Below are 26,541 nucleotides of genomic sequence, written 5' to 3' on the forward strand. Positions count from 1 at the left end.
CAGATAATAACCTATATAGTTCGTGTCATCGTATCATAAGCCTAGGACTTAGGAGACACACGTCGAAGAGTATTCCTTGTATTCCAAGTATTCTGTGTACAAGAAGCACACATTGGCGTATAAATAGAATCCACATTCTCATTCAATCTAATCTTACGAGTCAAGGCACGCGTCTTCGGGAATGACACGATCTATATCGCTCCTTCCTTATCTGACTTTATTCACATAATGTGTTTTATATTCGTAGTTAAAACATACTTTACTAAATATAAAATTGAATGCACATAAACAAATTACATATGGCGTCATTATAAATAAATTGAGTCTTTATTAATAAGCAGAATTATACGAACAATACTATTTTATAAATAGTTAAATTAGTTCTAAACGCAATCAACAAGTTGCTTCAATCATCTGGTTACTCAACCCGTGTTAACTGTAGATTATTCGGTTTAATTACTATAAGGGACCGAGCTAAGGGCTCGCTTTGTGATTGGGGTTCTTGTTTCCTACGTTCCTAACTGTTTGGGCCTAGGCTCCTTTCTAGGTAGTTCAGGGAAGCCTAAGGCGAATCTTCAATGAAGAGCTGCTATTTATTTATTTATCTATTTCAATGGATCTTGCAGTATTGCCGTTGGCTGCTGTCACCCGACGTTATATACGCATCCGTTCGTCGCCGATCTTCGAATTTCGGAGGCAATCGGTCATCCGTCACGTCACAAGATGCGTTCTGAACACTAACCCCCTTATTTGTATTTGAAGAACAATTATATTATTAATAATTAAATGAGTTCTAAAGGCAATCAACAAGTTCCTTCGATCATCTGGTTTACTCAAGCCGTGTAGACAAGGGTCCGAGCTAAGGGGCGCCGTGTAAAGCTATTGTATCTATGAGGTTGGGGTTTCGGTCTCCTAACGTTCTCCTTTATTTATAAAAAAAATATATGCTACGTATAAACACCTTCATTATTTTTTTGTGCTTTATTTACCTCTAGACTCTAATTAGGCAAGTATAGTCAAGGTTTTAAACCTCCTCGCAAAGTTTAAAAGAACAATAATACTAGGTAAATACAAAAGTACACAAATCGAAATAAGAAAAAACCAACCGCATACAATCAGACAAACTTATACAACATGTATACGCTCGCAAAACATGACTCGGTAGTCGAACTAGTCTGGTATTAATACATTAAAAACTAATATAAGACATTTAAAAAGATATTTACACAATAAGGGATACACCGTAGGCCTATATAAAAAGGTGTATTCTTGGCCGCATTTAGAAACTGAAGTATCATACAAAGTTTTCTTAAATCGGTCTTGTTGTCAAAATATAATTATATATTTTTTAATATTTTTCTTTAATAACTCTGCGAAAACGCTTTTTCGACTGTGTTGCCACTATGTGACGTTGTTTGTGAAAGTTTTTAAGGAAACTCGCAAAATATATCTGTAAATAAAAATACTTTCTTATTCGTTGCAATGTTTTTTTTTTCGCCAAGATGTAAAAATAAATAAGGTGTCGTGTGCAGAAAACACACAACTACACACAAAAATATTTTTTTTGCCCAATTTGACAAAAAGTATTTTTTTCTCCTTATGACCTTATTAGGTAACGTGTGGTTAAAATCAGTCGAGTTATACGGGTTAGACAGTTATTCGGTGTATATTACGAACGTTTACCTTGAAATGCTTTATTAATCATCTTGTCCGTAATTTTAAATCTTTAATGTTATCTATGTAAATTATATAAATACATCCTTAAAAGATACTTTAATTACATTTATGTTGAGGTTTAATTATACACGCATAATTATACAGCCGGTTATTCTTAGTAACTAATATACTCCGGGGAATATTAAGCAAATAGCTCTTCACGGGAGTCTAATTAAAGGTTTTATGAAGTTAACTGCTGGTACTGTTTACTTTGCATTAAGTTCGATATCACGCTCTCTGACCTTTCCGCCTACATGTATGTGAACCACAATAATTCAATAGCAAATCAGCAATCGAGCACTCAAAGTTCAGCCAGGTCTAAAAATAATATTTTTTATTTTATAGACACTTTTGTAACTGACAGTACCGACCGTGGATGCAATAATGCAGGCTTAGCACGAGTACACCAAAACAGTAGGTAACTCGCGCGCGAGATAGATTACCCGTCTTTTTCTATCTAATTAATAAGTATTTGTATTTATTGTATGTATAGTTCGTGTTATTTATCATGACGCACAGATTTGTCAAAACTAACCTTTAATAACATTACATTAAGAGTCAAGGCACGCGTCTTCGTGAATGACACGATCTATATCATAATATGGCTTTTTAGGGTTCCGTACCCAAAGGGTCAAACGGGACCCTATTACCGAGACTCAGATGTCCGTCCGTCCGTCCGTCCGTCTGTCACCAGCCTGTATCTCTTGAACCGTGATAGTTAGCCAGTTGAAATTTCTACAGATGATGTATTTCTGTTGCCACTATAACAACAAATACTAAAAACAATAAAATAAATATGTCTTTCCAATCTCGAGGTTCTCATCCAATCACCAAAGTTAAGCAACGTCGGGCGGGGTCAGTACTTGGATGGGTGACCGGTTTTATAGATAATGGTACGGAACCCTTCCTGTGCGAGTCCGACTCGCACTTAGCCGGTTTTTTAATATTACTAAATCTCGCGCGCGAGATACCTCCCCTATCCCTGAGTCCCAGTAAAAACTGAGCCTTGTTTTATCTTTGCCAAAAAAGAAGCGATATTTAAAAAAAAGTACCAAGTTCGGTAAGTAGTACTTACTAAGTACTAGTTTTTTGACATTCAAATCGATTTGTTTACAAAGTATCTCCTTCACATATTTACATAGTTACGACTAGGTATCAACATATGTCCAATCCACGGAAGATTTCTAATCAATTGGATAAGTTTCAAATGGTTGGAGATGAAAAATGTTGATCGTCGTGCAATAATGTATTTAGTAATTTCAAAAAAAAAAACAGAATATTTTCGCTATTTTGGAACCTTTCCGTCGGCACATCAACATCAGTATACATATGAACAGTATTACAAGCTTTTATTTAACTTGCCCTGTTAGTTTGTATGTATGGATGTTTGTGTGAGTCTTGGAAGCTAAATTTGACCCACTTCCCGGTTTCCAATTGAGCTGAAATTTTGCATAGGTACATATGTAAGGCAGATGACAATGTAATATTATGGTACCATCGAGCTGATCTAATGATGGAAACGGGACTCTCTGAAAAAACAACGCAACCTTATTTTGTTTGGGGTTTTGAGAATTATTAGTATTAGTTGCCTGTGGAAAAAAATACAGTGAGCGATAAAAGCTTGTACCAAAAATGATTTTTTTTTGCCACAAACTTATTACACCTACAAATGTACATCAATGTCCTTAAGATATACGAGGCCGGAGTGCAAAGCATTACGAGTACAGTCGACGTCAAAAACATGTTTACACTTTTGCACCTTACTCCTTTGTAATAAGGCGAAAAGTGTAAACATATATCTTCATATCTTTGACGTCGAATGTCCCTCAGCTTTTCACTTATCATGAATAATGCTCGGTGTACAGCACTCAACACGACAGAGAAATGCCAAATTTTAGTCTTAGCTACGTTTATTATGTATACCATCAGCGCTCAGGCACCTGCACTTAGTCTCAAACATAAATAGGTAATAAAACCCACGACCCAAACGTTAAAGTCATAAAAATTCCATATCTGCAACAAGTTACCTACTTTATATGGCTTTCTATCACATCATTTTCATATCTTTGGTACATATTAGAAATTGTTTCAGTTTTAGTGCCTATTATTTTACTCCCTAAAGCTTTGTATATTTTATGGCAATGTTAACATAGAATGCTTCGAGGGAAAGTGAGATTATCATAATCATATTTGCATACGTAAATGTTTTCACTTGTAAATAGCTTTTCATTTATAATAATATTTGGAACCCTATTACTAAACCTACATCTAAGAGGACTTCGGTCCGTCCGTCTCTTAGCTGGGTCTATACTTCGTTTTTTTTAGCATTAGAAAGAACTTCGCAGATGTAAGCTTGTGGTTCGAAATCGGGCACTTTTTGCGGTTAAGTAGTAAATTATAAGTATTGATTGAAATTGTTATTACATTAGATAATTCCATTATACATAATTAACAATTGAAGAGCCTGATAAAAACTGCACTAAAACACACGAAGTATAGAAAGGTGAAGTTTTCTCAGTGTGTGTTTAATATGATATTTTATAACATCATTAAACCTTGTTAATAAAACGTGGTCTTATGAATTAGCAAATATGTATACTTTTCTAGGCTGCGGTAACGGTATATACCTAAAAATATTCAAATACCTACTATTCAAGCATAAAGCAAATCCTAATAGAAACATAATATTTATATACTCCTTGGCTTATCTGCCTGGCTATCAAAACCCCCGCAGCACCATTAGTTCAAACGTGATTGAATAACAACCCCCCGGATTACTCGTTTGTATTTGCGTCACGGAAAACAATGTTATACGCTATCGTATATTTTTATCGATACATTTCATGGTACAAATCAAGGATTATTTGTTTTACAAGTTGGCAAAGTTGTTGTTTAATCGCTTGTGGTAATATTGATACCCGAACAAGCGAAAAATTGCAAGATTGAACCACGAGCGTAGCGTGTAGTTTGAAAAAATTAAATCATCATGACACTCGTAGTTGCGAGGGTTTCAAGGTTCGAGGGTTTAATAAATTTTACCACCGAGTGATACACAAAAAATTTCACCACACCAACGTGAGGAAAATACGAATAGTAAAACATCAAACAAATTGAAACCAAATCAAATTCAAATTAAGGTTATTTAATATTTGTCATTTAAAAGTAAATTCTACCAGCCAACATAAACAACTCAAAGTTTGTATCAAATTATTTTGTCACTCTTCTGGATAAAATGCAACTTTGTCATCAGTTTTTGAACAATCAAGATAGCCTTTACGAGATTTTGGAATCTTTCGCTTGCTCGGGTATCAATATTAGCACGAGCGGTTAATCAACAACAGTGCCCCGCTGTAAAACAAATAATTATTTTTGGTGAGGAGATAATATTTGCTTCCTTTCAAACGAAACAATTTACATTCTCTTTGGCTTTTATATAATACAATTAGACCGCGAGCCAGGAACAGATTTCCATGATCAATTGTTGTTAACGGCTATTATGAACCCTCATGAACGTCAGCTGCCGCTCCATTGGCGGGTTGAGGAATGGCAGCCACCGAAACGAAACACGTAAAAAAACATTTAGTCATCGCCTCCCGTTAGATACTTTGTCAGATGATAGTTCAGTTCAGATGCTATTGTTAATTTAAAAAATCGTTAGCCAGGTTGTATTGCGGTGGTAAGAACGTCAGCCGGTCGCATGAACATGTAAAAAATAAGCGCTTTACCTTTTTTATGTTAGTAATAACAAAATTATGAAACTTTGCTTGTAGCATTCATCCAGGCGTTTCAATTAAATAGCGTACAATTTACACATTACGCATACTTTGCGGACATAAAGTGGTAAGGCGCGTATTTTTTTCATGTCATGTGTATAGCTGACGGTCTTCCCACCACGATACAACCGGCTGACAGTTTTTTTAAATTTAAAACAGCATCTAAACTATCATCAGAAAAAGGATCAGCCGGGAGGCGATGACTGACGAAATATGCTCCTGGACCGCGGTCTAAATGTTTCCTTTTAGGCTCAACCACTTCTACAGGGTCGTGCAAGAACCCAATATTCAAACTTGAGTCGTTTTTTATTGCTCTCAAGTTTGTGTCTGTTAAGATTTCGCCAGTTTAGATAATATGGATTTTGACTGTATTTAAAATAAATTATTTCAAACCATGTTTGAAATAAAGCACCGGCACATTAATTGGGAAACGTAAACTGAAGTTATTTTCAGACACAATTTCTATTTTATAAATCGTATACAAATGTATGTAGAACTATATAAATAAATAAATAATATAAATAAATAAATATTATAGGACATTATTACACAAATTGACTAAGTCCCACATTAAGCTCAATAAGGCTTGTGTTGAGGGTACTTAGACAACGATATATATATAATATATAAATATTTATAAATACTTAAATACATAGAAAATACCCATGACTCAGGAACAAATATCCATGCTCATCACACGAATAAATGCCCTTACCAGGATTTGAACCCGGAACCATCAGCTTCGTAGGCAGGGTCACTACCCACTAGGCCAAACCGGTCGTCTGATATATCTAAATGTGTGTAAGGTAACTTTTCCGTGACTTCATTGTGTAATGTTTCATATAAATTCCTAAGTGGCAAATCATTTTAACAGTTCGAAAAAGAAACTAATTGGATCCAAGATGAATACAACTTCTGCCTTTCTCCTTTACCGGGATCCCCTTTTGCTTGTTAAATATTACGTGACTTTTATCATAAATTAAAGAAAAGTTTGACCCGTCCGCAAAAGTAACGGCTAAGGCTATTCAACGTAGTTATATGGTACTTTCTTGTTATGCAACTTTAATTTATTAGCCACCTCAGTTTTGCAGTCAACTAAGCTATAAGTTTATGAAATCAAAGAACTTAATACACAGAAAATTTTGTTGTCTGTGTTAAGTACAGTCGACGTCACAGATATGTTTACACTTTTGCACCTTACTTACCTTTTAATAAGGCGAAAACTGTAAACAAATGACGTCGACTTTACTCGGCTCATATTATTGCACGAAATGCAGAACTGTTTAGTGGAAGCGTGAGATCCAATATCTAACATCAAGTTACCAGTCCCTGATCGGCGCAATGTCCTAATGCAGCTGCATTAGAGGTCAATTTAGGGCTATTGTTGACCAAGTATTACGTAAGCCTACTTACGCCCCCGTATCGATCTGGGCGCGTGGAACGCTGCCAATAACAAACTACCGTGCCTCAAGAACTTGTCCGTTGATAAAACTTTAAACAGTCGACCGTTTGTGTCACTTTATTGCGTTTGCGACCCAGCTATGGTTTAATAACGACTTAGTTATGCCATTTTCATAAGTTATATTAAGAAGTTAGTTTGTCCATGATAATAATTTCACAATTTTGAAAACTGTCGGCAGATCATTAGCCGGCAAGAATTGATTTGCGATAAACTTTTGATCGTTTATTCATTTTGCTAGGAACACTTTTTCATTTACAAATACAAGGAATTTCAATTTTAGTCTATAATATTGCTTTTTTTATTAAGATACAGAACGTTGTAAAAGAGCAAATTCTCAAAAAAATTGTATTTACGCTCAATAACTTGGGGATAATATGTAGACGACTTCGATTGTCGATGTCGATGTGAATGGCATAACCATGCTAAGTAGGTAAATAATAATAATATAAACCTAATATTGTCTACGGTTACCGCGACGGTTATTCATGATCATGAAATAAAACAAATACATTTAATCAAAAATATCAGTATATATATTAAATGCATGCCTACTATTTTAAATTTATAGATCATTATTATTCGTTTATTCCTGGAGTAGGAACTGGTTGTAACGCTTTTAACGCTAGCACAAGTATTTTTTACCCTTTTTATTACAAAAATAGCTGCTTGTTTCAAAAGTTACATTAGGCACTTAGTGTTGCACATGTAGCGAATTACATTTTAATACATTTTCCATGAATAAATACATCGTCATCAGTTTATGCATATTAAAACTACCGTTTTATGGAAGAGCTTAACCCTTTGAACGCTTTATGCCATAAACACAAATGTCACTCAAACGCCAAGCTCCCGGGTGCAAGCGCACTAATGTAAACCTTACTCGAAAGTGTGAAGGTTACTTTGGCAGCGTTTGCCATAACACCTGCATGCGACACCTTTAGGGGTGCTTGGCGTTCAAAAAGTTAATATGGAATACACGCTTAACATGCTGGTCGAAGAACATGCACCTAGAATGTTCCACCATATTCTGAAATCCTTATACACAGTTTCCTTCTTCACAAGAGTTTGATCGTGAAGCATCTCGCACATTCTGCACAGGGCATCAGAATCTGGCGATTCTTCTTTTTTATGGTAAGAATAATGATTACGCCACTTGAAGAAACTGTAATACCTGCAAATTTATAATTATTTACAATCAAATTACATAATACAACGACCGTCTAAGTTACATAATTATACTAAAGTTATATAAAAAAAAACTCAATTGTGTATAAGAAGGACATACATGTACAGTAGTCACCAGCAATAATATGTTACACATCGAGGGACGCAAAAATGTCTGACACGATCTTATTTGTAGCACAGTAAGAGTCCATCACATATTTTTGAGGCCATCATGGCCGAGAAGGTGCGTAAACTCATTCGCTCAATCCGTGAACAAAAAAAAAACATATAAGATTAAACTAAAGGCAAAATATTAGTGGTGACACCAGTTGACTGTAACAACATTCGTTTTATATAAAAAATATTTGTGCGTTAAACTACTTATGTTCCAGAGAAAAGAAAATAAGCATCAAAATGAATAAATCAAAATTTAGTTTCACTCGGAACACTTTTTCGGTATACAAAATATTGTGTAATTCCATCTTTATTAGTTATTTACGGAATTGATACATTTATTTTCATTCGTCGTGATTGTGATTTACTAAAACATAGTTCATATAGAATTGGTACGTTCTAGAAGATTGTTATTTTTTTAAGTTAATACTTAAAATAAGAAAGTTATGAATGGTGAATTTTAAATAGTAATGTATTTAGCTTTCAAATATGTATAAATTAAAAAAAAATCTCTGTTATGTAAATAATTACGAACTGTTTTCATAATGGACCCCCTTCATTTACTGCACAACACTTTTGTCGACATTTTTGGCGTGTTGATTTCTTGTAGATCGCAATGAATTGATACCCTGGACAATTTGACTAGTCTTGTTTAATTTTTTTTGTCATGATTGCCCAGTATTTTTTGATAGATTGAAATTGGGGACAATTCGAAGGATTCATCTCGGGGGGTATGTAATTGGCCTGATTATTAGCATACCATGCCAAAACTTTTTTGAGTAGTGACAGCTGGCTAAATCTGGCCAATATTTCACAGGACCGTTATGGGTTCTAATAAATCCCAATACTCATTTCTCTAAGCACTCTTTAATATAAAGGTCCGACTTCATTGTTGATTATGTTATAAAACTTTTCCTCTTACAGCCGCAATTATAAATTGCTTGCCATATAATATGTTTTTTTGCGAACTTGTCAAGTTTCACGAACTTATATTTTGCGGGTAAATTACCTCTATTATTGGCCATATAAAACTTCGAACTGAGTAGTTGATTAAAATCGAGTTTTACATACATCTTGTCGTCCAACAAGAAGCAACCTTCAAATTTTGTCAATACTGGGTCGTACAATAGTCGAGCTAGTGTTTTAGCTTGTCGGATCTGTTTAATTGTCCGATTTGGCCGTATTATTGCTCGATAGCTCTTATAGCCACCTCTGAGGTGAATCATCTTTATCTATTTCTTCTAGAATCTTTATCTAGAAGTTTCTTTGAATTTTTGGGATAAATCGTAATTAGTCCGTCCTGAATTTTGTTTGAGTGACCTTGGGACTTTTTTTCTGTGCCTTCGATACCTAACGTGTCACGAAATTACAAAATGGCGGGCGAATGTTTGATATATCACCGTATTTAACATTTAGTTTATTTCTTCGCAAGTGTGATGAAAAACATTGTGTGTACCTCCGGGGGTAAGAATATTGTAAACTTGGGTTGGGCAAGATAAGAGCATTGTAAGTTTACTGTGAAAATGACTATACACGCACACACACACACACACACACACACACACACACACACACACACACACACTGACATTTTCTAAGCTTATCGCGACGTCTACAGCTCACAGAACCACTACTTATTAATTTATAATGGGATATTTAACCACCTACTTGTCTTTGTCTTTTATGATATCATTCATTTCTTTCGCTAAGTCGGGCGGCTTTATTTTACCCGCGTGCAAGTAGATTCCATCTGGCATGAATCTGAAACGCACATTTAACACGAGTTTTATTAACCCTTATCTTGGCATTGTAACACCTGTGATACATGGGACGTTAAAAAAAATCTAGCAAATTTACTTTATTACCTAAAAAAATAATTCTGCTATAAATATGTCTAGCTGCCCTTCTAAAGAATAATAAATTATAGCAAAAATTATGCACACAAGTGTCAGTGTAAATTAATTAAAAAAAATCAACATGGCGCCGCCGAAACAACAGATGTCGTTTTCGTACTGTAAGTTTTGCACTTATTTCTTAGATTAGTATATATGTAACTCCCCTGGACTTCCAGGCGTACATAAGCTACTGAGACTGCTTACCATCAGGCGGGGCCCGTATGCTTGTTACCCAGCGATGTAGTATTAAAAAATCTTGCTAATACTGTATTTGAAAACATTTACTATCTGTTAGTGCATAAAGATTTACATAGTGGTCGTATTTAAAAACATTTCACAGAATATTTATATGAAACTGTTGTCTCATATTTGATAAAATGCCAAGAACTCAGATAAGTACATATTAGTTTTTTTTTAATTTTATTTGTGGGGTTACAAAACATGCTAGTTACGTACCCATCATATTGTTTATTGAACTTTGATTTTTTTTAAGTAGTAGATGTTAATGAATGTGTTCACTGCGGCAAGCCAAAACCTGTACCTGTAAATGTAGTGCGTTACGAGGCCTAATCCAAAAAGTGGCGTCATCTACTAGATCAAAAGGTATAGCAGCATCGTTTCGAGCTATTGCGCCATAACGGCGGCGTAAGATGGCGCCACTTTTTGTTTTTTTTTTTAATTGAACACATATCAGTGAAAGGATAAGGATCAAAGTCAGGTGGCGTTCTAAAAGTTTTAATTATGTGTCGAAAGATGGCAGTAAATTTACGTCGCTACGAAATTTTATTTGACAATACATATTTATTTCAAATTCTCTTTGATGTAACTTGTAACAACTCGACATGTATTTTTATTGAAAAATAAATTGCAGCTAATAACGTCTATAAGTGATGAACTGATGATTAACATTCTGTTGGTTTCATAAGTAATGGACACTTATTTGTTATAGCGTAAAAACCCACATGAAGATTGTTTTTTGTTTAATATACTACGTCGGTGGCAAACAAGCCCGCCTGATGTTAAGCAGTCTCCGTAGCCTATGTACGCCTGTAACTCCAGAGGAGTTACATGCGCGTTTTGCCGACCCTAACATTCCGTACCCTCGTTGAGCTCTCTGGCAACCTTACTCACCGGCAGGAACACAACGCTATGAGTAGGGTCTAGTGTTATTTGGCTGAGGTTTTCTGTAAGGAGGAGGTACTTCCCCAGTTGGGCTTTGTTCAAGATCTGGAATGACATCCGCTGTGCCCTACCTTACAAACCGAGATGACATTCACAGCGCCCATACCTCTCTTTTTTCCAATGCTAAAATAAACGAAGTTTGAATGCAGTAACTAATCGATTCTCGTTTAGGAAACATTGGTTATTTTACCGTGTGTAGTTAGCGTCTCCGAATACAACCGGCACCGCGTAATTCTGAAGCGCCGTCAGCAATTTCTGAGTCACGTAGTCTTCGCTAAACGAATTTTCAAAGGCGAGATAAAAATAATACTCCTCTTGAACCATCTTCAAGCACTCTAGCCCTTTCGTTCTAGACCTTGGACATTTTTTTGATGGCCTAGTACATCCACCGAAAATGTCGATCCTCAAACCGTATCTTTTTAATTCATGTTGCAGCTTAAATACGAATGTTTCTCTTTTACTTAAACTGTTGCAGTTTGAAACAATCCAGGCAGCGGTCTTATTTTTTTTTTCCAAGAGCTTTTTTGTCTCTTTATCGATTGGTTGCATGGAATCCAGTTTTATCCAGTTCATAGTTTTATTCGGGCCAATAATGTCGCCCGTAATGTTTCTAATAGTTACGTATCCGAAAGATTCATCAGAATCCAACCTGTACGTCCAAGTCCAATTGAAATATCCATCATATCTCTCGTCACAAATCGGGTAGTTATGTGATGACTCAACATTGACGAACACGTATTTTTGATGAGGACTCCGTACTGCTGGGCCTGGCACGTATTTGATTATTTCAGGGCCATGAAATGCAACTGCATCGAAGTGTGAGGTGCTCGGTAAAAGCGATCTGTTTGGGGTTACGTAGCAACTGTTGACCTTACACTTACGTTTAATAAACTGTCCTTGTCCTTGACCCCAACTTTTGATTGATTCAGAATTTGGGCTTGTCCATACTAATATATATTTCATCCCGTTCTGTGCACTTAATACGTCAGTTGCGTCAGTATAACTTGGCACATCCTGTATCTGTAAAGCACTTCCGGTAAAATCCCCCTGATAAAATAGCAACAGCATTAAACATCCTAACATACATGTAAAAATGATTTTTCGTTCTGACGAGGATTCCATTTCGGTATTGCCGGGAAACTATATTCTTCCCGTTACCTACTAACTAAAAAACATCTTCATAATTTTGTATTTACCACTATCAAAGCGTTCGCGACTCGGGTACATAGATCTAGCTTGTCCACACTCGTTACGTCTTAACTGAAGTGGAATTTTTATCATTCATTACAATTGCTAGTCATGTGAAATCGAATTGAATATAAATATTTTATTTTTATCTTTCACCAAATAAAATACAATTTCTGCATTGACATGTTTATTTATTGTCCAAACCATGACAACTTCAAATAAATATAAAGTGTAGCTATACCTATAAAATTCTAAGAAAAGAATCCGCAATAAATACCCGGTACGGTAGTATTGAAATTAAAACTAAGTACAAGGATATTTTCTTTAATGTATAGGCACCGTGCGCGTTGGAGGGTCTGCCATCTTGTGGCCTGAATCGGAACCATAAACATGCACAAATGTCACGTCACGTGTTTTCTTGTGCATAGTAGGTTCTGCCATCTTGTGGGCTACATCGGAACAAAAAACATCACATTTACGCCTCGCGCCAAAAATCTGACAGCTCCTGTGCTGCCTCCTACGGTTCATGCACGCTCCCTATAGGTAAACTAGGAGGGGTTTTTTTTTAATATTCTTATTTATGTTTATTATTTTATTAGATTTAATTTAGTTACTTTATAGAGAAACACCTCTTTATGTTACTTCAAAGCAAAGAAAAAAAATACGTTACAAATTATTTATAGGTTTTTATTTACAAATTAATAGTTCAATTTTTACAAATTAATAGTTCAATTTAATTAAACGTTCAATTGTGCATATAATATTGCATCGTAAACTCGTACCTTTGACACGTGAAAACAAAAAATACATTGCATTAATAGTATATAGTTAACCAAGGGATGAAATGCTCTTATCTCAGGCGAGATAGTTTGAGTAGTCCGAGGCTGAAATGATGCCTTTCACCTGAGTAAACACTCTACTTTTCATTTCAAATACAAGGTAAATAAAACGTACGTGTAAAATAGTACATTACGATACAAGTGCGAAAAATAGGAAATTCGAAACGAGTGGCGATAAATTAAAACACGACCGAAGGGAGTGTTTTAAATCGACACGAGTTGCGAATTACCTATTCGCACATGTATCGTACAACGTTTTACAGTACATATGGCCCTTTAAATGTTCGACACAGTAACATAATATGCTACTTCTCGCACTAGTGCTATAAAGTAGCCCCATATGTACTGTAAAGAAACTATACGAAACTTATAAACTTTTATAGTATTAAGTATTTGTTGAGATTACTTTCAATTAATAATTTAAGTAAAAGTATCGTTATTTATGGAATGGTGAGTTAAATATCAGAATGGAGATTGTATAACCAATACATTTATAATCAAATTAGGGTTATTCCCTAGTGTTTTTTTTTTTCCACCTTTTACCAGTGGTTATTTTTTTTCCAGTAGTTACCGCCAAAATGTTGTTAGAGTTCAATTCTAATAAAACAATAGAAGTAGTATAGGATAAATATAGAGTGCTTTAATAAATAATTATACTTAAGTCGATTAGTGTGTCAGTAAACTGCCTTAAAACTGATCACAAATATTAAAACCGGTACAAGTGAAAAAAAAATTAGAGAAATTAACGTGTGGATAAAATTATACTTTAAATTAGAATTTATTTCTCCGACAGAATATTACAATTCACTTACATAGAGAAATACAAGCAATCATATTACACATTATTTGATGATGATGTCCTCCCAGACGCATCCGTCGACGGCGACACCTGGACAAATCAGGTATTCTGTAAATTCTGACGTGCATGGGCTCAAACGTGACTTGCGAAACCGAGTTTTGTTTTAAAATTCAGGACGCAAGTCGTGCAGTAAAGATGCCTGTTGGTGGCTTACCTACTCTCAGCTTTCTGAGCTCTTTTAAACTGATTGATTGAACTTATTAAGGACTGTTCAATTTACTAAGCGGACATAAAAAAATAGGCTCATTTAAGGATTTTTTATTATAAATATATCTTTTACAGTACATATGGGGCTACTTTATAGCACTAGTGCGAGAAGTAGCATATTATGTTACTGTGTCGAACATTTAAAGGGCCATATGTACTGTAAAACGTTGTACGATACATGTGCGAATAGGTAATTCGCAACTCGTATCGATTTAAAACACTCCCTTCGGTCGTGTTTTAATTTATCGCCACTCGTTTCGAATTTCCTATTTTTCGCACTTGTATCGTAATGTACTATTTTACGGTGAATGCTTACTAACAACATTAAAATAAAATAATATATTACACAAGAACACTACATTTAATTAGAACGGTAAAATTTCCGGACTTTAGCTCGGATTCGTCGCATGAGTGTTTGCACATCGCTTTTTGACACTTTTCTACAAGCAGAAAACCACATCCGTTTGAATTCTGCCAATGTACTAGCTTCGCGGCCATCCTTCCGCAAGTGTCTCTTTACGGTAGCCCAGTATCGTTCGATGGGGCGGAGCTCCGGGCAGTTTGGAGGATTGTCGTCTTTTTTAACAAAATCGAAGTTTTTTGAATTTAGCAGCGTCACTGTCTCACCAGCATAGTGAGCACTCGCCAGATCAGGCCAAAACAAAGGGGGAATATTGTGCTTTTTATACAGAGGATATAACCGTTTTGTGATGCATTCCTTTCTATAAATTTCGCCACCAATTGTACCGGTTGCAAAGTAAGACGAACTTTTGAGGCCACAGGAACAAATTGCTTGCCATACAAGGACTTTCTTCCCGAATTTATCAAGTTTTATGGCTTTATCGGAATCTGGAACATTTTCTCCTATAACTGCATTGTAATACTGAGGCCCCGGTAATGTACTGCTGTCAAACTTCACGCACGTCTCGTCGTCCATTAGAATGCATCGAGTTTTGTTTTGCAGCAAAATATCGTATAAATTGCGGCACCTTTTTTTGGACCGTATTTGCTGCTCGGCACTTCTCTTTGGCATTTTTTGCTTTTTATATGTCCGTATGTTATTTCTTTTCTTGATATTCTGTACGGTGCCTACGCTAGTACCTGATTTTTTTGCAATTTCACGAACGGACATGTATTTTTTTGATTTTAACAGCCGCACGACATTTTCTTCCATATTCGGGTTTGCCGGCCCACTTCTTCGCCGCGATTTTGGTAAATCGGCGAGAGTATGATGTTCCCCAAATTTTTTTATTATTTGAAACACGGCTGATTTGGAACATTTCAACTGATTCGCAATTTTCCGCATTGAAAATTGGCCTGTACACCATTTTTGCAAGATTAATTTCCGATCACCAATATGAATTCGCTCCATCGTGAAAAATATTTTGTCAATTAAAAAAATGTATACAGCAGTTGATAGACTTATCTATGTTTATTTTATAACCAGCCAGTACATATCAGTCAGTTTTTAATATAAGGATCTATATTGACTTATGTATGTCCGCTTAGTAAATTGAACAGTCCTTATAATACAATGCATGCATGTTGCACAATCGGAATAGGACCAACCTCGAAATCTCTGGAACAGTCCTGAAATTTGGTATGTATATATATTAACGGCCCCTTTTTCATGCCTACATCATTTGACATTTGGGGATCTCGAGGAATCGCAGCCATCGTGGAAAATATTTACCATCCTGGAGAAATTTGCGTTTTACTCTAAATCTAAGTTCTCTATGAAGATATGGTGTAAAGCAACATTGAAGCTTATTAAATTCTACACAAAATAGTCCTCGATATCTTTACGATAAAAATACATCTTGTTATATAAAATTCTTGCTGAACCCATATTTAGTGCTTATAGCCTTACAGAGGATATTCTCTTAAAAAGAAACTTTTCGGATTATGAATTCCACTTTTAACTATACATTTGTACATGATCTACCCCAATATCAACATTTTACTCGACTGCGACTTAATCAAAAAGTAGGGTTATGGACTTAAATACTGATGATATTTGAAAACTGGTCATCCAGTTTGCTGTAGCTTAGGATACTAGACAGATGTTTAAAAATGACGTATCGGTAGATTCTTCTTTCCCTTCACAACCTGTTTTATTAAAGAAAAATCAAAACACCGCTTGGAGAGGACGCCTACCGAACGTTACTAGATTGCTGTGAAGGATTTTATATGTACGAAATCTACACATTTGGGTTAGTCTTTGACGTCTCTAAAAACTGGTCAGAGAATTTTATTTTCAACTAATTAACACAAAAGTTACCACCAGAGTCTGCCAGTGACCAAAGTGAACCAGTTTTGTGGCCTAAAATTGTTCAACTTTCATGCCAAATAGGCTTGAGTCGGTCAGGACCGAAGAACTAAAAGGAATGAAATCTCACCACGGACCGAAAGCAACTAGGTCATCTTAAGTGCTCTTAATCGGTCTCGGTCCTTTAGTTCAGTAGACGACACGTCGGTACCTAGACTACCTAGTAACAAATCGGCCGGGAGCGAATGATAGGAATGAGTCAAGGTCAAGAAAGTCACTCGTTCGGGTATGCTACTTTTTTGTTGTTTTTTCTTTTTTTCTCTGTAGTTATGGATTTAATATGAATATTGTGTATGGCAAAGTGAAAGCTAATTAAATTTCACACCAAAAAGACTTATAACACTATGTCCCTTAAACGAAGCCATCTCATAGAAATATGGGTCAGAGGGATTTCGAGGTTTGTCATATTCCGATTGTGCTAATGTGCGTGTGTCAAAAAATATAAGTGTTTTAACCACGTGCCGCCCAATGTGCAATACATTGTACAAAGAAACACTCCGTATGGGGTACCGTCGGTTAGGTCTTTCAAAACAAATAAGGGTTTCCAACAACAATGTTTCGATAAAGTGAATATTTTCAGTAGTAATCGCTCCGAAAAAAAATAACCCCCTTTAACTTTTGAACCAAAAAATGTGGAAAAAATCGTGGAACAAAAGCTTTTTGAGTTATTGCAAAATGCCTTATCTTTGTAAAAACACGTACAAAGCGCTGCGAAGGTACTCCCTTATGTCTGTTATGTACAATATGTACATGATACTTACTAATAGCCCCCGTTTAGCTTATTCTGACAGACTGGTAACTACGGAACCCTACACTGAGCATGGTCCGTCAATAACGAGTTAAGAGTAGGAACTGATTAACGGCATCCGACCCGTCCTGGAGAGATGGGTCGGAAGAAAGGGGGGGTTCCTCTCCTTCCACCTTACTCAGGTCCTCTCGGGGCATGGTTGCTTCGGGAGATACCTGTTTAGAAGGGTGGGACGGGAACCAACGATGCAGTGCCACGACTGCGGCGACGCCGAAGACACGGCGCAACACACGCTGGCGGTATGCCCGGCGTGGGCGGAGCGGCGGGCCGCACTCGTGGCCGTAGTGGGAAAGCCATGCTAGGTGAGGAGAGGCGATGGAAAGCTGTGGCCTCCTTCTGCGAGGACGTGATGGCGCAGAAGGAGGCGGCGGAGCGCGGCAGGGAGGAAGATCCGGCTTCTCAGCCAATGCGCCGCAAGCGCGTGGGGCAGCGGCGGTTGGCATACGACCGCCGATTACCTGCCGCCTACACAAGGGTCCCTGCGCGGGCGGGCGCGACGTATGATCGACGCGCCCACTGAGGTGAAGGGGTGATCTATTCCCCACGAGTCGAGTTCGAGCCCGGACGGCCGCTGGCGAGGTTGCGGAAGAGTACTGCGGCGTTCCTGGGACCTCGCCCTATATCACGGAGGTGGCAACAGAGGGGTTTTAGTGGGTAAACCATTGGTCTCATCAGTTTATATGGGAGTCCCACATATTCCAGGCCCGTCCCCGCGCCTGGGTGGTATGCGAAACGCATTTCACCTCTTAAAAATAAAAGGAACTGATTAACGGAAGCTTAAAGCTTTACTTATAACGCCAGCACAAGTTTTTAAGTCAAGGTTTTAACCTTCTTTATTAGAAAATTTATTTATTTATTATGTGCATATTAAAAGTACCCTTTTAAAACGCTTAATATAGTTGAGCATGCTCCTGGAACGTTCCACCATTTTCTGAAATCCTTATACACAGTTTCCTTCTCCACAAGAGTTTGGTCGTGAAGCATCTCGCACATTCTGCACAGGGCATCAGAATCTGGCGCCTCTTCTTTATTGTGGTAAGAATAATGATTACGCCACTTGAAGAAACTGTAGTACCTGCAAATTTATAATTACAATCAAATGTATTTACTGGCACTGGCATACATAGTTGGTAAATAAAAATAAATACACAACGACCGGCTATTTTCTGGGTATATGTAATGTACTTCTAATACTCATTTGTGTTATTTTCAGACATATTTAATATATATAGAAGTACATACATATACCCTGGAAGCGAGCAAAGCGGGTGGTGGGGGAAGCCGGAACGATCACAGCGCTTGATGTGGCCAAAAATGGCAAAAATTCTACGTGTGTTTCTGTCAATTCCCATACTATTCCGTTATTTTGTTCACGGTTTTTGCTATAAAATCATATTTACGATAAAAATAGGTCACGATAGCTGATAAAAGGTAAACTGCAATAATACTGGACAAAACAGTAATAGTAAACTTTATATATTTCCAACATCGAGCTAGAAATTAGGCTTTTATATCATATAGTATTATTCCAGGCTTACCAACGTAACGGCTAAATATTTTATCTAGTCTATGTCAACGCAGAGTTTTGCTTGGATGTCAATAAAAGAGTAAGACTAATACAGTGTACCAACATTAGGTAATTGTAATATTAGTTATAATGACAGTTACTGAAAGGCCGTCAGAAACATACTTTTGGCCATAGAAACATACTTTTACATAGTAGGTTCTGCCATCTTGTGGGCTACATCGGAACAATAAACGTCACATTTGCGCCTCGCGCCAAAATCCTGACGGCTCCTGTGCTGCCTCCTATAGTTCATGCACGCTCCCTATAGTATAGAACGACTGTCAAACTTCGAAAGTGTGACCAAAAATGAAATGCAAGTGTGTGCGTAAATTGTCTATGTGCGAACAAAAATAGTGATGTCATGTTACAACATATTAATAATCTATCGATGTTTAACTGCTTTATCGATTACTTTTTCAAATGTGTTTGAAAAAGTTGAAAATGATAAAGTTGAAGTTGTTTGAAAATGTGTTCGCAAAGAGTTGACTTACCAAAGAAAATTTGAATTTCGCGCCTTTTCCTACTGACAAGTTGGGTTGGGTGTGTATACGCTGTGTACAAGTATACGCTGTCTTGTGTTTCCTTGTATTGGCGGCAAAGCCGTGGAAAAGTGGTTAAAATGTAAGTACTGTGTTGGAAAGTGCAATTTAAATTTATCGCTAAACATGTGCACCTTCAAAAAAGGTATTATAACAATCGTTATTATTTTAAGTCGGTTATAAAGGTAATATCTTAATGATATCTTGTGAACAACTAATTCCATACCTACTAATATACCGACAAGTTATCGATACAGTCATATGAACATTTTGTCAAGCCCTAGCGTAAAGTAACAGTTTAGGTTTTTACACAAAATATTCTAAATTATTGACTAATATGATGAAATATTAACACACAATTGAAGAAAAACTTATAATGAACTGTATAAATTGGTTTTTTACACTTTTTATGCTATTAATTTAATAAAATATCTTTACGAAAATTTCGCTAGGAATATCATAATTACCTGCGAAATGAGTATTTTCCTGGGTTTTTTGGCCCTGAAACATTACAACCCGGCACACAACATGACACCATCGTCACTAAATTACTTAATATATATTTTTCTATTTGATTCTCTTATATTTTTCACGTTAAAAAATACGGCAATATGATCTTGGCCGCCTCGGCCGCCTTCGAACTCAAAATTGGTTACGTTTTCTCGTCTGCCTCTTTCGCACTTATGGCTTGTTCATATAAGTCATGGCTTCCCTTTCGCACACTTCATCTGTCTGTCAAGCGAAGCGACTGACATGTTTCTGCTTTTGGCACGAAGACTTGTCTATCGTCTGTCACAACAAACGTTGCGATAAGCGAAAGAACATATGTTTTAACATAAAATGAGTTGATTAAAACCTGTGAAGAAGGGCAAAACTTTTATAGTTGAAAGCATCATACGTATCCCTAGGAAGAGGATCATGAAGTGGGCCATCAAAATATAATGAAACATACATTTTTTAATTGAATTTGTAACGAAACAACGACGAAGAAAATTAACCGAATAATATAAAATACACAGATAATTCTGACTATTTTCAGTAAAGCAAAAGTCAAGTGTGTATAACATTGAAAACGAAAAGATTCTGCACATTGGTAACTGTATTATAGTAAACCTTTTTAAGGAATAATCTTTATTTTGTTGAGCTCATTATTTGACAGCTCCCCAGTAGTTGCGAACGCTAAGCGGCGCTGCCATCGTGCACGCTCCCATATGTAACATCATCCTCACAGTTGACGAAAGGTCTGGCCAGTTATGATTTTTGTAGTAATACAGACCCCATCAGATATATCGGTGCGGCCAAGGTGCTCACAAATATCTGAACACGCCTCTATTGTCAACGCGCTAGCGTGCGTGTTCATATATTTTGTAGTACCTCGGTCGCTCCAATATATTGATGCCAACTGAACTTCGGTATACAAAATATTGTGTTATTGTAACTTTATTACTGGTTAATCACGGAATTGATACATTTCTTTGAATTCGTTGTGATGTACTAGATATTAAAAGCATACGCAACACAATGTTACATGTAATTATTAATGTATATTGGGATGTATAACGACCTACCTGTCTTTGTCTTTTATGATCTCATTCATTTCTTTTGCTAAGTTGGGTGGCTTTATTTTACCCGCATGTAAGTAGATTCCATCTGGCATGAATCTGAAACGCACATTAAACACGAGTTATACTTGGTTTCGTCCTCTTTATTAGCATTAGACACACATGTAGTATCGCGTAGCGCATTCGATTTTACACTATATTTTTTGTAAGGTAGACAGCCTACCAGCTTCCGACTGTCTACTGTCTACCTACCGTATATACGACGTCGTATCGTGGGTATTTGTCTTGGTCCTTAGTGCCCCACCGTTTCACACCGCGCTCCCTTGTTTAAAGTGATAAAATTCTAGTTGTAAAATCAAAACCGAATATTACGATATAAAATTTTCTTTGATGACTCAACCACTGGGTGTGGGTTCAGTTCCTTAATTTTACAGAAATCACTAAGCCACTATGGCAATATTGCGAAACAAAAAACTATTCATATGCGCATCATATAAAGCATAGTTCATATAGAATTGGCATTGGCACATAATTAGCAATGTTTAAAAAATAATAATTCCATGGCGGGAAAAAAATTGACAATTACAGTTCCATCACCAACCTTCAAAGTATTAATGGTGAAAATATTATTTTTCTAGCTTTATGCATTTTAAAGTTTTCGACCATGAAAATTGGGAACAGGAGATTGATCGTGCACAAATACTTCGAAAATTCTGATCGATCCCGGACAAAGACAGCTAAGTCGCTTAAGATGCTAAAAGCTAGTATTTGTAGGGTCATAAAATGTTACAAGGAGACTCTATCAGCTGACAGGAAAATACAAACTACTCGGAGGTCTGGGACAATTAACAAAATTTTGGGAAAAAACGTGCCTAGTTCACTCAAACAAAATTCAGGACGGTGTAATTACGATTTATCCCAAAAATTCAAAGAAACTTCTAGAAAGATAAAGATGATTCACCTCAGAGGTGGCTAGCAATAAAACAGCCAAATCGGACTGTTAAACAGATCCGACAAGCTAAAACACTAGCTCGACTATTGTACGACCTAGTATTGACAAAATTCGAAGGTTTCTTGTTGTTGAACGACAAGACGTATGTAAAACTCGATTTTAATCAACTACTCGGTTCGAAGTTTTATATGGCCAATAATAGAGGTAATATACCCGAAAAATATAAGTTCGTGAAACTTGACAAGTTCGCAAAAAAACATATGATATGGCAAGGAATTTATAACATCGTCAACAATGAAGTCGGACCTTTATATTAAAGAGTGCTTAGAGAAATGAGTATTGCCATTTATTAGAACCCATAACGGTCCTGTGAAATGTTGGCCAGATTTAGCCTGCTGCCACTACTCAAAAAAGTTTTGGCATGGTATGCTAACTATCAGGCCAATTACATACCCCGCGAGATGAATCCTTCGAATTGTCCCCAATTTCAATCTATCAAAAACTACTGGGCAATCATGACAAAAAAAATTAAACGAGACTAGTCAAATTGTCCAGGGTATCAATTCATTGCGATCTACAAGAAATCAACACGCCAAAAATGTCGACAAAAGTGTTGTGCAGAAAATGACGGGGGTCCATTATGAAAACAGTTCGTAATTATTTACATAACACAGTTTTTTTTTAATTGATACATATTTTAAAGCTGAATACATTACTATTTAAAATTCACCATTCATAACTTTCTTAATATATTAACTTAAAAAAATAACAATCTTCTAGTGCGTACCAATTCTATATGAACTATGCTTTATTCGCTCTGCGGATAATTTTATAGCGGATCAGGACGTACGCATCATGATTGGGAACTTGCTAACTACGCGTTTCAAAATATTGTACTTAAATTAATTTGGCTGCCCGAATATCGATTTTGCTCGTCGAATAAATACCAAATGCCCGAATTATATATCTTGGCTTAGAGACCCCGACGCGTATGCGATAAATGCATTTACAATCTCCTGATCTAACTTTTATTTCTATGTCTTTCCCCATTCACGATGATCTTAAAACCATTATGAAAAATCATGAACGATAAAGCCAGACGTATAATGATATTAGGTACTCGTAATGATGGTTCTACGATGGCCCACGCAACCGTGGTATCGACTTATCAAAAGTTTATTGCCTATTGGTTTCAAAACTTTTAGTACTGGACGCAATTGACGCAAATAATAATCTCATTTTATCTGCTACTTCCAGCCACCGGCAGGTGCGCTGACTGACTACCCTGGTGGCAGGAATATTATCCGCGAAGCGATGCTAAGAAGTGGTGTCCCACCATCTTCCACAAATATACTGTTGCATTCGTTATCTAATAATTCATACAAACAGTATGAAGGGTGCTTAAAAAAGTGGTTCATTTATTATACATTGTACATTGTTCAGAGAATACATTGAACATTTATGATGAATCAATTCCAGAAATCATACGATTATTATCAATTTTGTTTACTATTGGTGCCCAATATGGAACATTAAATTCTTATATATCTGACCTCTTATTGACTGCTAATATGAAAAAAATCTCCGATTACTATGATTTAAAGCGAATTTTAAAGGAGTATTTCGCTCTAGACCTCCGCTTCCGAAATATAACGAAACTTGGGATCCATCAGTCGTGTAATCGTGTTACAATTTTCGGCAAAATGGTATCCCAATGAAGATTTATGTCTAGGGCAGATATCTAAGGGTAAAATAATAACTCTTTTAGCTGTCATACGCGTACTAGCTCATAGAGTACAAACACTGGCTAATTATTCATGAGTATGTTAAGGTATTTAATTGCATTGCTCATACTTTTACGATTATTGTCTCTAAAAGTCTACATGTGTGTCTTATGCTAATATAGAGGACGAAACCGAGTATAATTAGAGATTCAACGAACTTACCTTGAGCTTAAATAAAGTTCTATCCTAAGTATGCGAAGGTTTCGTCCGAAGATATTAGCAACCCTCCCTTCGGATTGTGTACTTACACCCCATTGATCGTAAAAATATGGCAAACCTGACCTGCTGGTTATACTCTCCAAAAAAGAAGTACGGGTAGCCAATCGGGAGGTATACCTTAGAAAAAAAAACTTAAAATTCTCAATATAGTGTGTAATGGCATGCGCTACGGAATACTACGTGTCTTATCTTTGCACGTAACTTTCGCATAATATAGGATAGAACTTCACTTACATGTAAGTTCGTTTGCTTTGAAATTATTGCTTATTACGAATAAGTATATGTATAGTCTGTCAAGCCATTTCCGTCAATAGAAAAAAAAACCGGGCAAGTGCGAGTCGGACTCGCGCACGAAGGGTTCCGTACCATTATTTATAAAAACGCAAAAAAAAAATGTTTGTTGTTATAGCGGCAACAGAAATACATCATCTGTGAAAATTTCAACTGTCTAGCTATCACGGTTCATGAGATACAGCCTGGTGACAGACGGACGGACGGACGGACGGACAGCGAAGTCTCAGTAATAGGGTCCCGTTGACCCTTTGGGTACGGAACCCTAAAAAGCGGCAAATTGTAAAGAGTCTTATTTGGACAATTACTTCGTATTTTTGGCATAGAAAAAAGGTTAGCGATCTCGACGTGTCTTTTTATTGAAAAACACTTGAAAAATAAGTTGCAGCTAATATGTACTCGTAACAAATTATACGAGTATAGCATAAATGATTACATTCTGTTGGTTTCATTTATAATAGTTACTATTTTTTTTACTAGCGTTTTCAATAAAAAGTCATATCTATATTGTAGGTACCCTTTTTCTAATGCGAAGTTTGAATGCAGTACCTATTCGATTCTCGTTTTGGAAAAAATGCATTATTTTACCGTGTGTAGTTAGCGCCTCCGAACACCACCGGCACCGCGTAATTCTGAAGCGCCGTCAGCAATTTCTCAGTCACGTAGTCTTCGCTAAACGAATTTTCAAAGGAGAGATAAAAATAGTACTCCTCTTGAACCAACTTCAAGCACTCGTTCATTCTCGTCCTTGGACATTTTTTCGATGCCCCAGTACATCCGCCGAAAATGTCGATCCCCAAACCGTATCTTTTTAATTCATGTTGCAGCTTAGTGACGATTTTTTGTCTTTTACTTAAACTATTGCAGTTTGAAACAAACCAGGCAGCGGTCTTATTTTTTTTCTCCAACAGCACTTTTGTCTCTTTATCGACTGGTTGCATGGAATCCAGTTTTATCCAGTTCATAATTTTATTCGGGCCAATGATTTCGCCCGTAATGTTTCTAATAGTTACGTATCCGTAAGATTCGTCAGAATCCAACCTGTAAGTCCAGGTCCAATTGAAATATTCGTCATATCTCTCGTCACAAATCGGGTAGTAATGTGATGACTCCATACTGACGAATATGTATTTTTGATGCGGACTCCGTACTGGTGGGCCTGGTATGTATTTGATTATTTCAGGGCCATGAAATGCAACTGCATCGAAGTGTGAGGAGCTCCGTAGAAGCGATCTGTTTGGGGTTACGTAGCAGCTGTTGACTTTACACTTACGTTTAATAAACTGTTCTTGTCCTTGACCCCAACTATTGATTGGTTCATAATTTGGGTTTGTCCATACTAATATATATTTCATCCCGTTCTGTGCACTTAATACGTCGGTTGCGTCACTATAACTTGCCACATTCTGTATCTGTAAAGCACTTCTGGTAAAATCCCACTGATAAAATAGCAACAGCATTAAACATCCTAACATACATGTAAAAATAGTTTTTCGTTTCTTCGATGATTCCATATCGATATTGGCGGGAAATTATTCCCGTTACCTAGTCACTCCACTGCCAACCACCAACTTTACTAGGATACATAGAGCTAGCTTGTCCACACTCTTTATGTCTTAGCTGAAGTGGATTGTAATCATGTGTTATCGTTATCAACTATCAATTTAAAATTGCTAGTTATGTGAAATCGATATACAAAGTTAATTGTTTAAAACTTGTTTTGTTCTTAATGAATACCCTACCCAGAAGTATTGAACTTAAAACTAAGTACAAGAATATTTTCTTCAATGAATAGGTTTTTTTGTATACCAATTAATAGTTCAATTAAATATTCAATTGTGCATAATATTGCATCGTAAGCCTGAACTGAAATTGTTGATAAGATTATCATTCATTGGTTTCAGCTTCCTCGTACGTTTGACACGTCAAAACAACAAAAAAAATGCATTAAAAAAATATTAATGAAACATTCCGAAGTAAATCCGTCAAGAAAGAAGCCAAGCAGTTAAAGAGCGAAAATTTAATCACAGC

At 36.4% G+C, this 26,541-nt stretch overlaps 3 protein-coding genes across 9 annotated transcripts in view; 1 reads left to right on the forward strand and 2 right to left on the reverse strand.

Moving 5' to 3' along the window:
* The window catches only part of LOC133526888 (endophilin-A), a 100,578-nt gene that overhangs the window by 35,315 nt on the left and 38,722 nt on the right, over positions 1-26,541 (forward strand). The gene's annotated exons all lie outside the window — the stretch shown is intronic.
* Positions 7,462-12,932, reverse strand: LOC133526857 (alpha-(1,3)-fucosyltransferase C-like). Its single transcript, XM_061863677.1, has 3 exons — positions 11,557-12,932; positions 9,958-10,050; positions 7,462-8,122 (listed from the first exon to the last, which is right to left on the reverse strand). Exons 1-3 carry the CDS (start codon positions 12,486-12,488, stop codon positions 7,906-7,908), a joined length of 1,242 nt encoding a protein of 413 aa, XP_061719661.1. The 5' UTR covers positions 12,489-12,932; the 3' UTR covers positions 7,462-7,905.
* Positions 18,400-26,438, reverse strand: LOC133526858 (alpha-(1,3)-fucosyltransferase C-like). The gene is made up of 3 exons (XM_061863678.1): positions 25,099-26,438; positions 21,271-21,363; positions 18,400-18,671 (listed from the first exon to the last, which is right to left on the reverse strand). Exons 1-3 carry the CDS (start codon positions 26,022-26,024, stop codon positions 18,464-18,466), a joined length of 1,227 nt encoding a protein of 408 aa, XP_061719662.1. The 5' UTR covers positions 26,025-26,438; the 3' UTR covers positions 18,400-18,463.

This window comes from Cydia pomonella, chromosome 17 (genome assembly GCF_033807575.1).
Source record: "Cydia pomonella isolate Wapato2018A chromosome 17, ilCydPomo1, whole genome shotgun sequence".
NCBI classification, from domain to species: Eukaryota; Metazoa; Arthropoda; class Insecta; order Lepidoptera; family Tortricidae; genus Cydia; species Cydia pomonella.

What these genes read in the sequence shown, in the direction of transcription:
- LOC133526858 (XM_061863678.1), bottom strand. Translation starts at nt 26,024, where the DNA reads ATGGAATCATCGAAGAAACGAAAAACTATTTTTACATGTATGTTAGGA. An exon ending in GGAGGCGCTAACTACACACG is followed by an intron (nt 21,364 to 25,098) that starts GTAAAATAATGC and finishes TGTGCGTTTCAG; the next exon opens with ATTCATGCCAGATGGAATCT. An exon ending in ATCATAAAAGACAAAGACAG is followed by an intron (nt 18,672 to 21,270) that starts GTAGGTCGTTAT and finishes ATAAATTTGCAG; the next exon opens with GTACTACAGTTTCTTCAAGT.
- LOC133526857 (XM_061863677.1), bottom strand. Translation starts at nt 12,488, where the DNA reads ATGGAATCCTCGTCAGAACGAAAAATCATTTTTACATGTATGTTAGGA. An exon ending in GGAGACGCTAACTACACACG is followed by an intron (nt 10,051 to 11,556) that starts GTAAAATAACCA and finishes TGTGCGTTTCAG; the next exon opens with ATTCATGCCAGATGGAATCT. An exon ending in ATCATAAAAGACAAAGACAA is followed by an intron (nt 8,123 to 9,957) that starts GTAGGTGGTTAA and finishes ATAAATTTGCAG; the next exon opens with GTATTACAGTTTCTTCAAGT.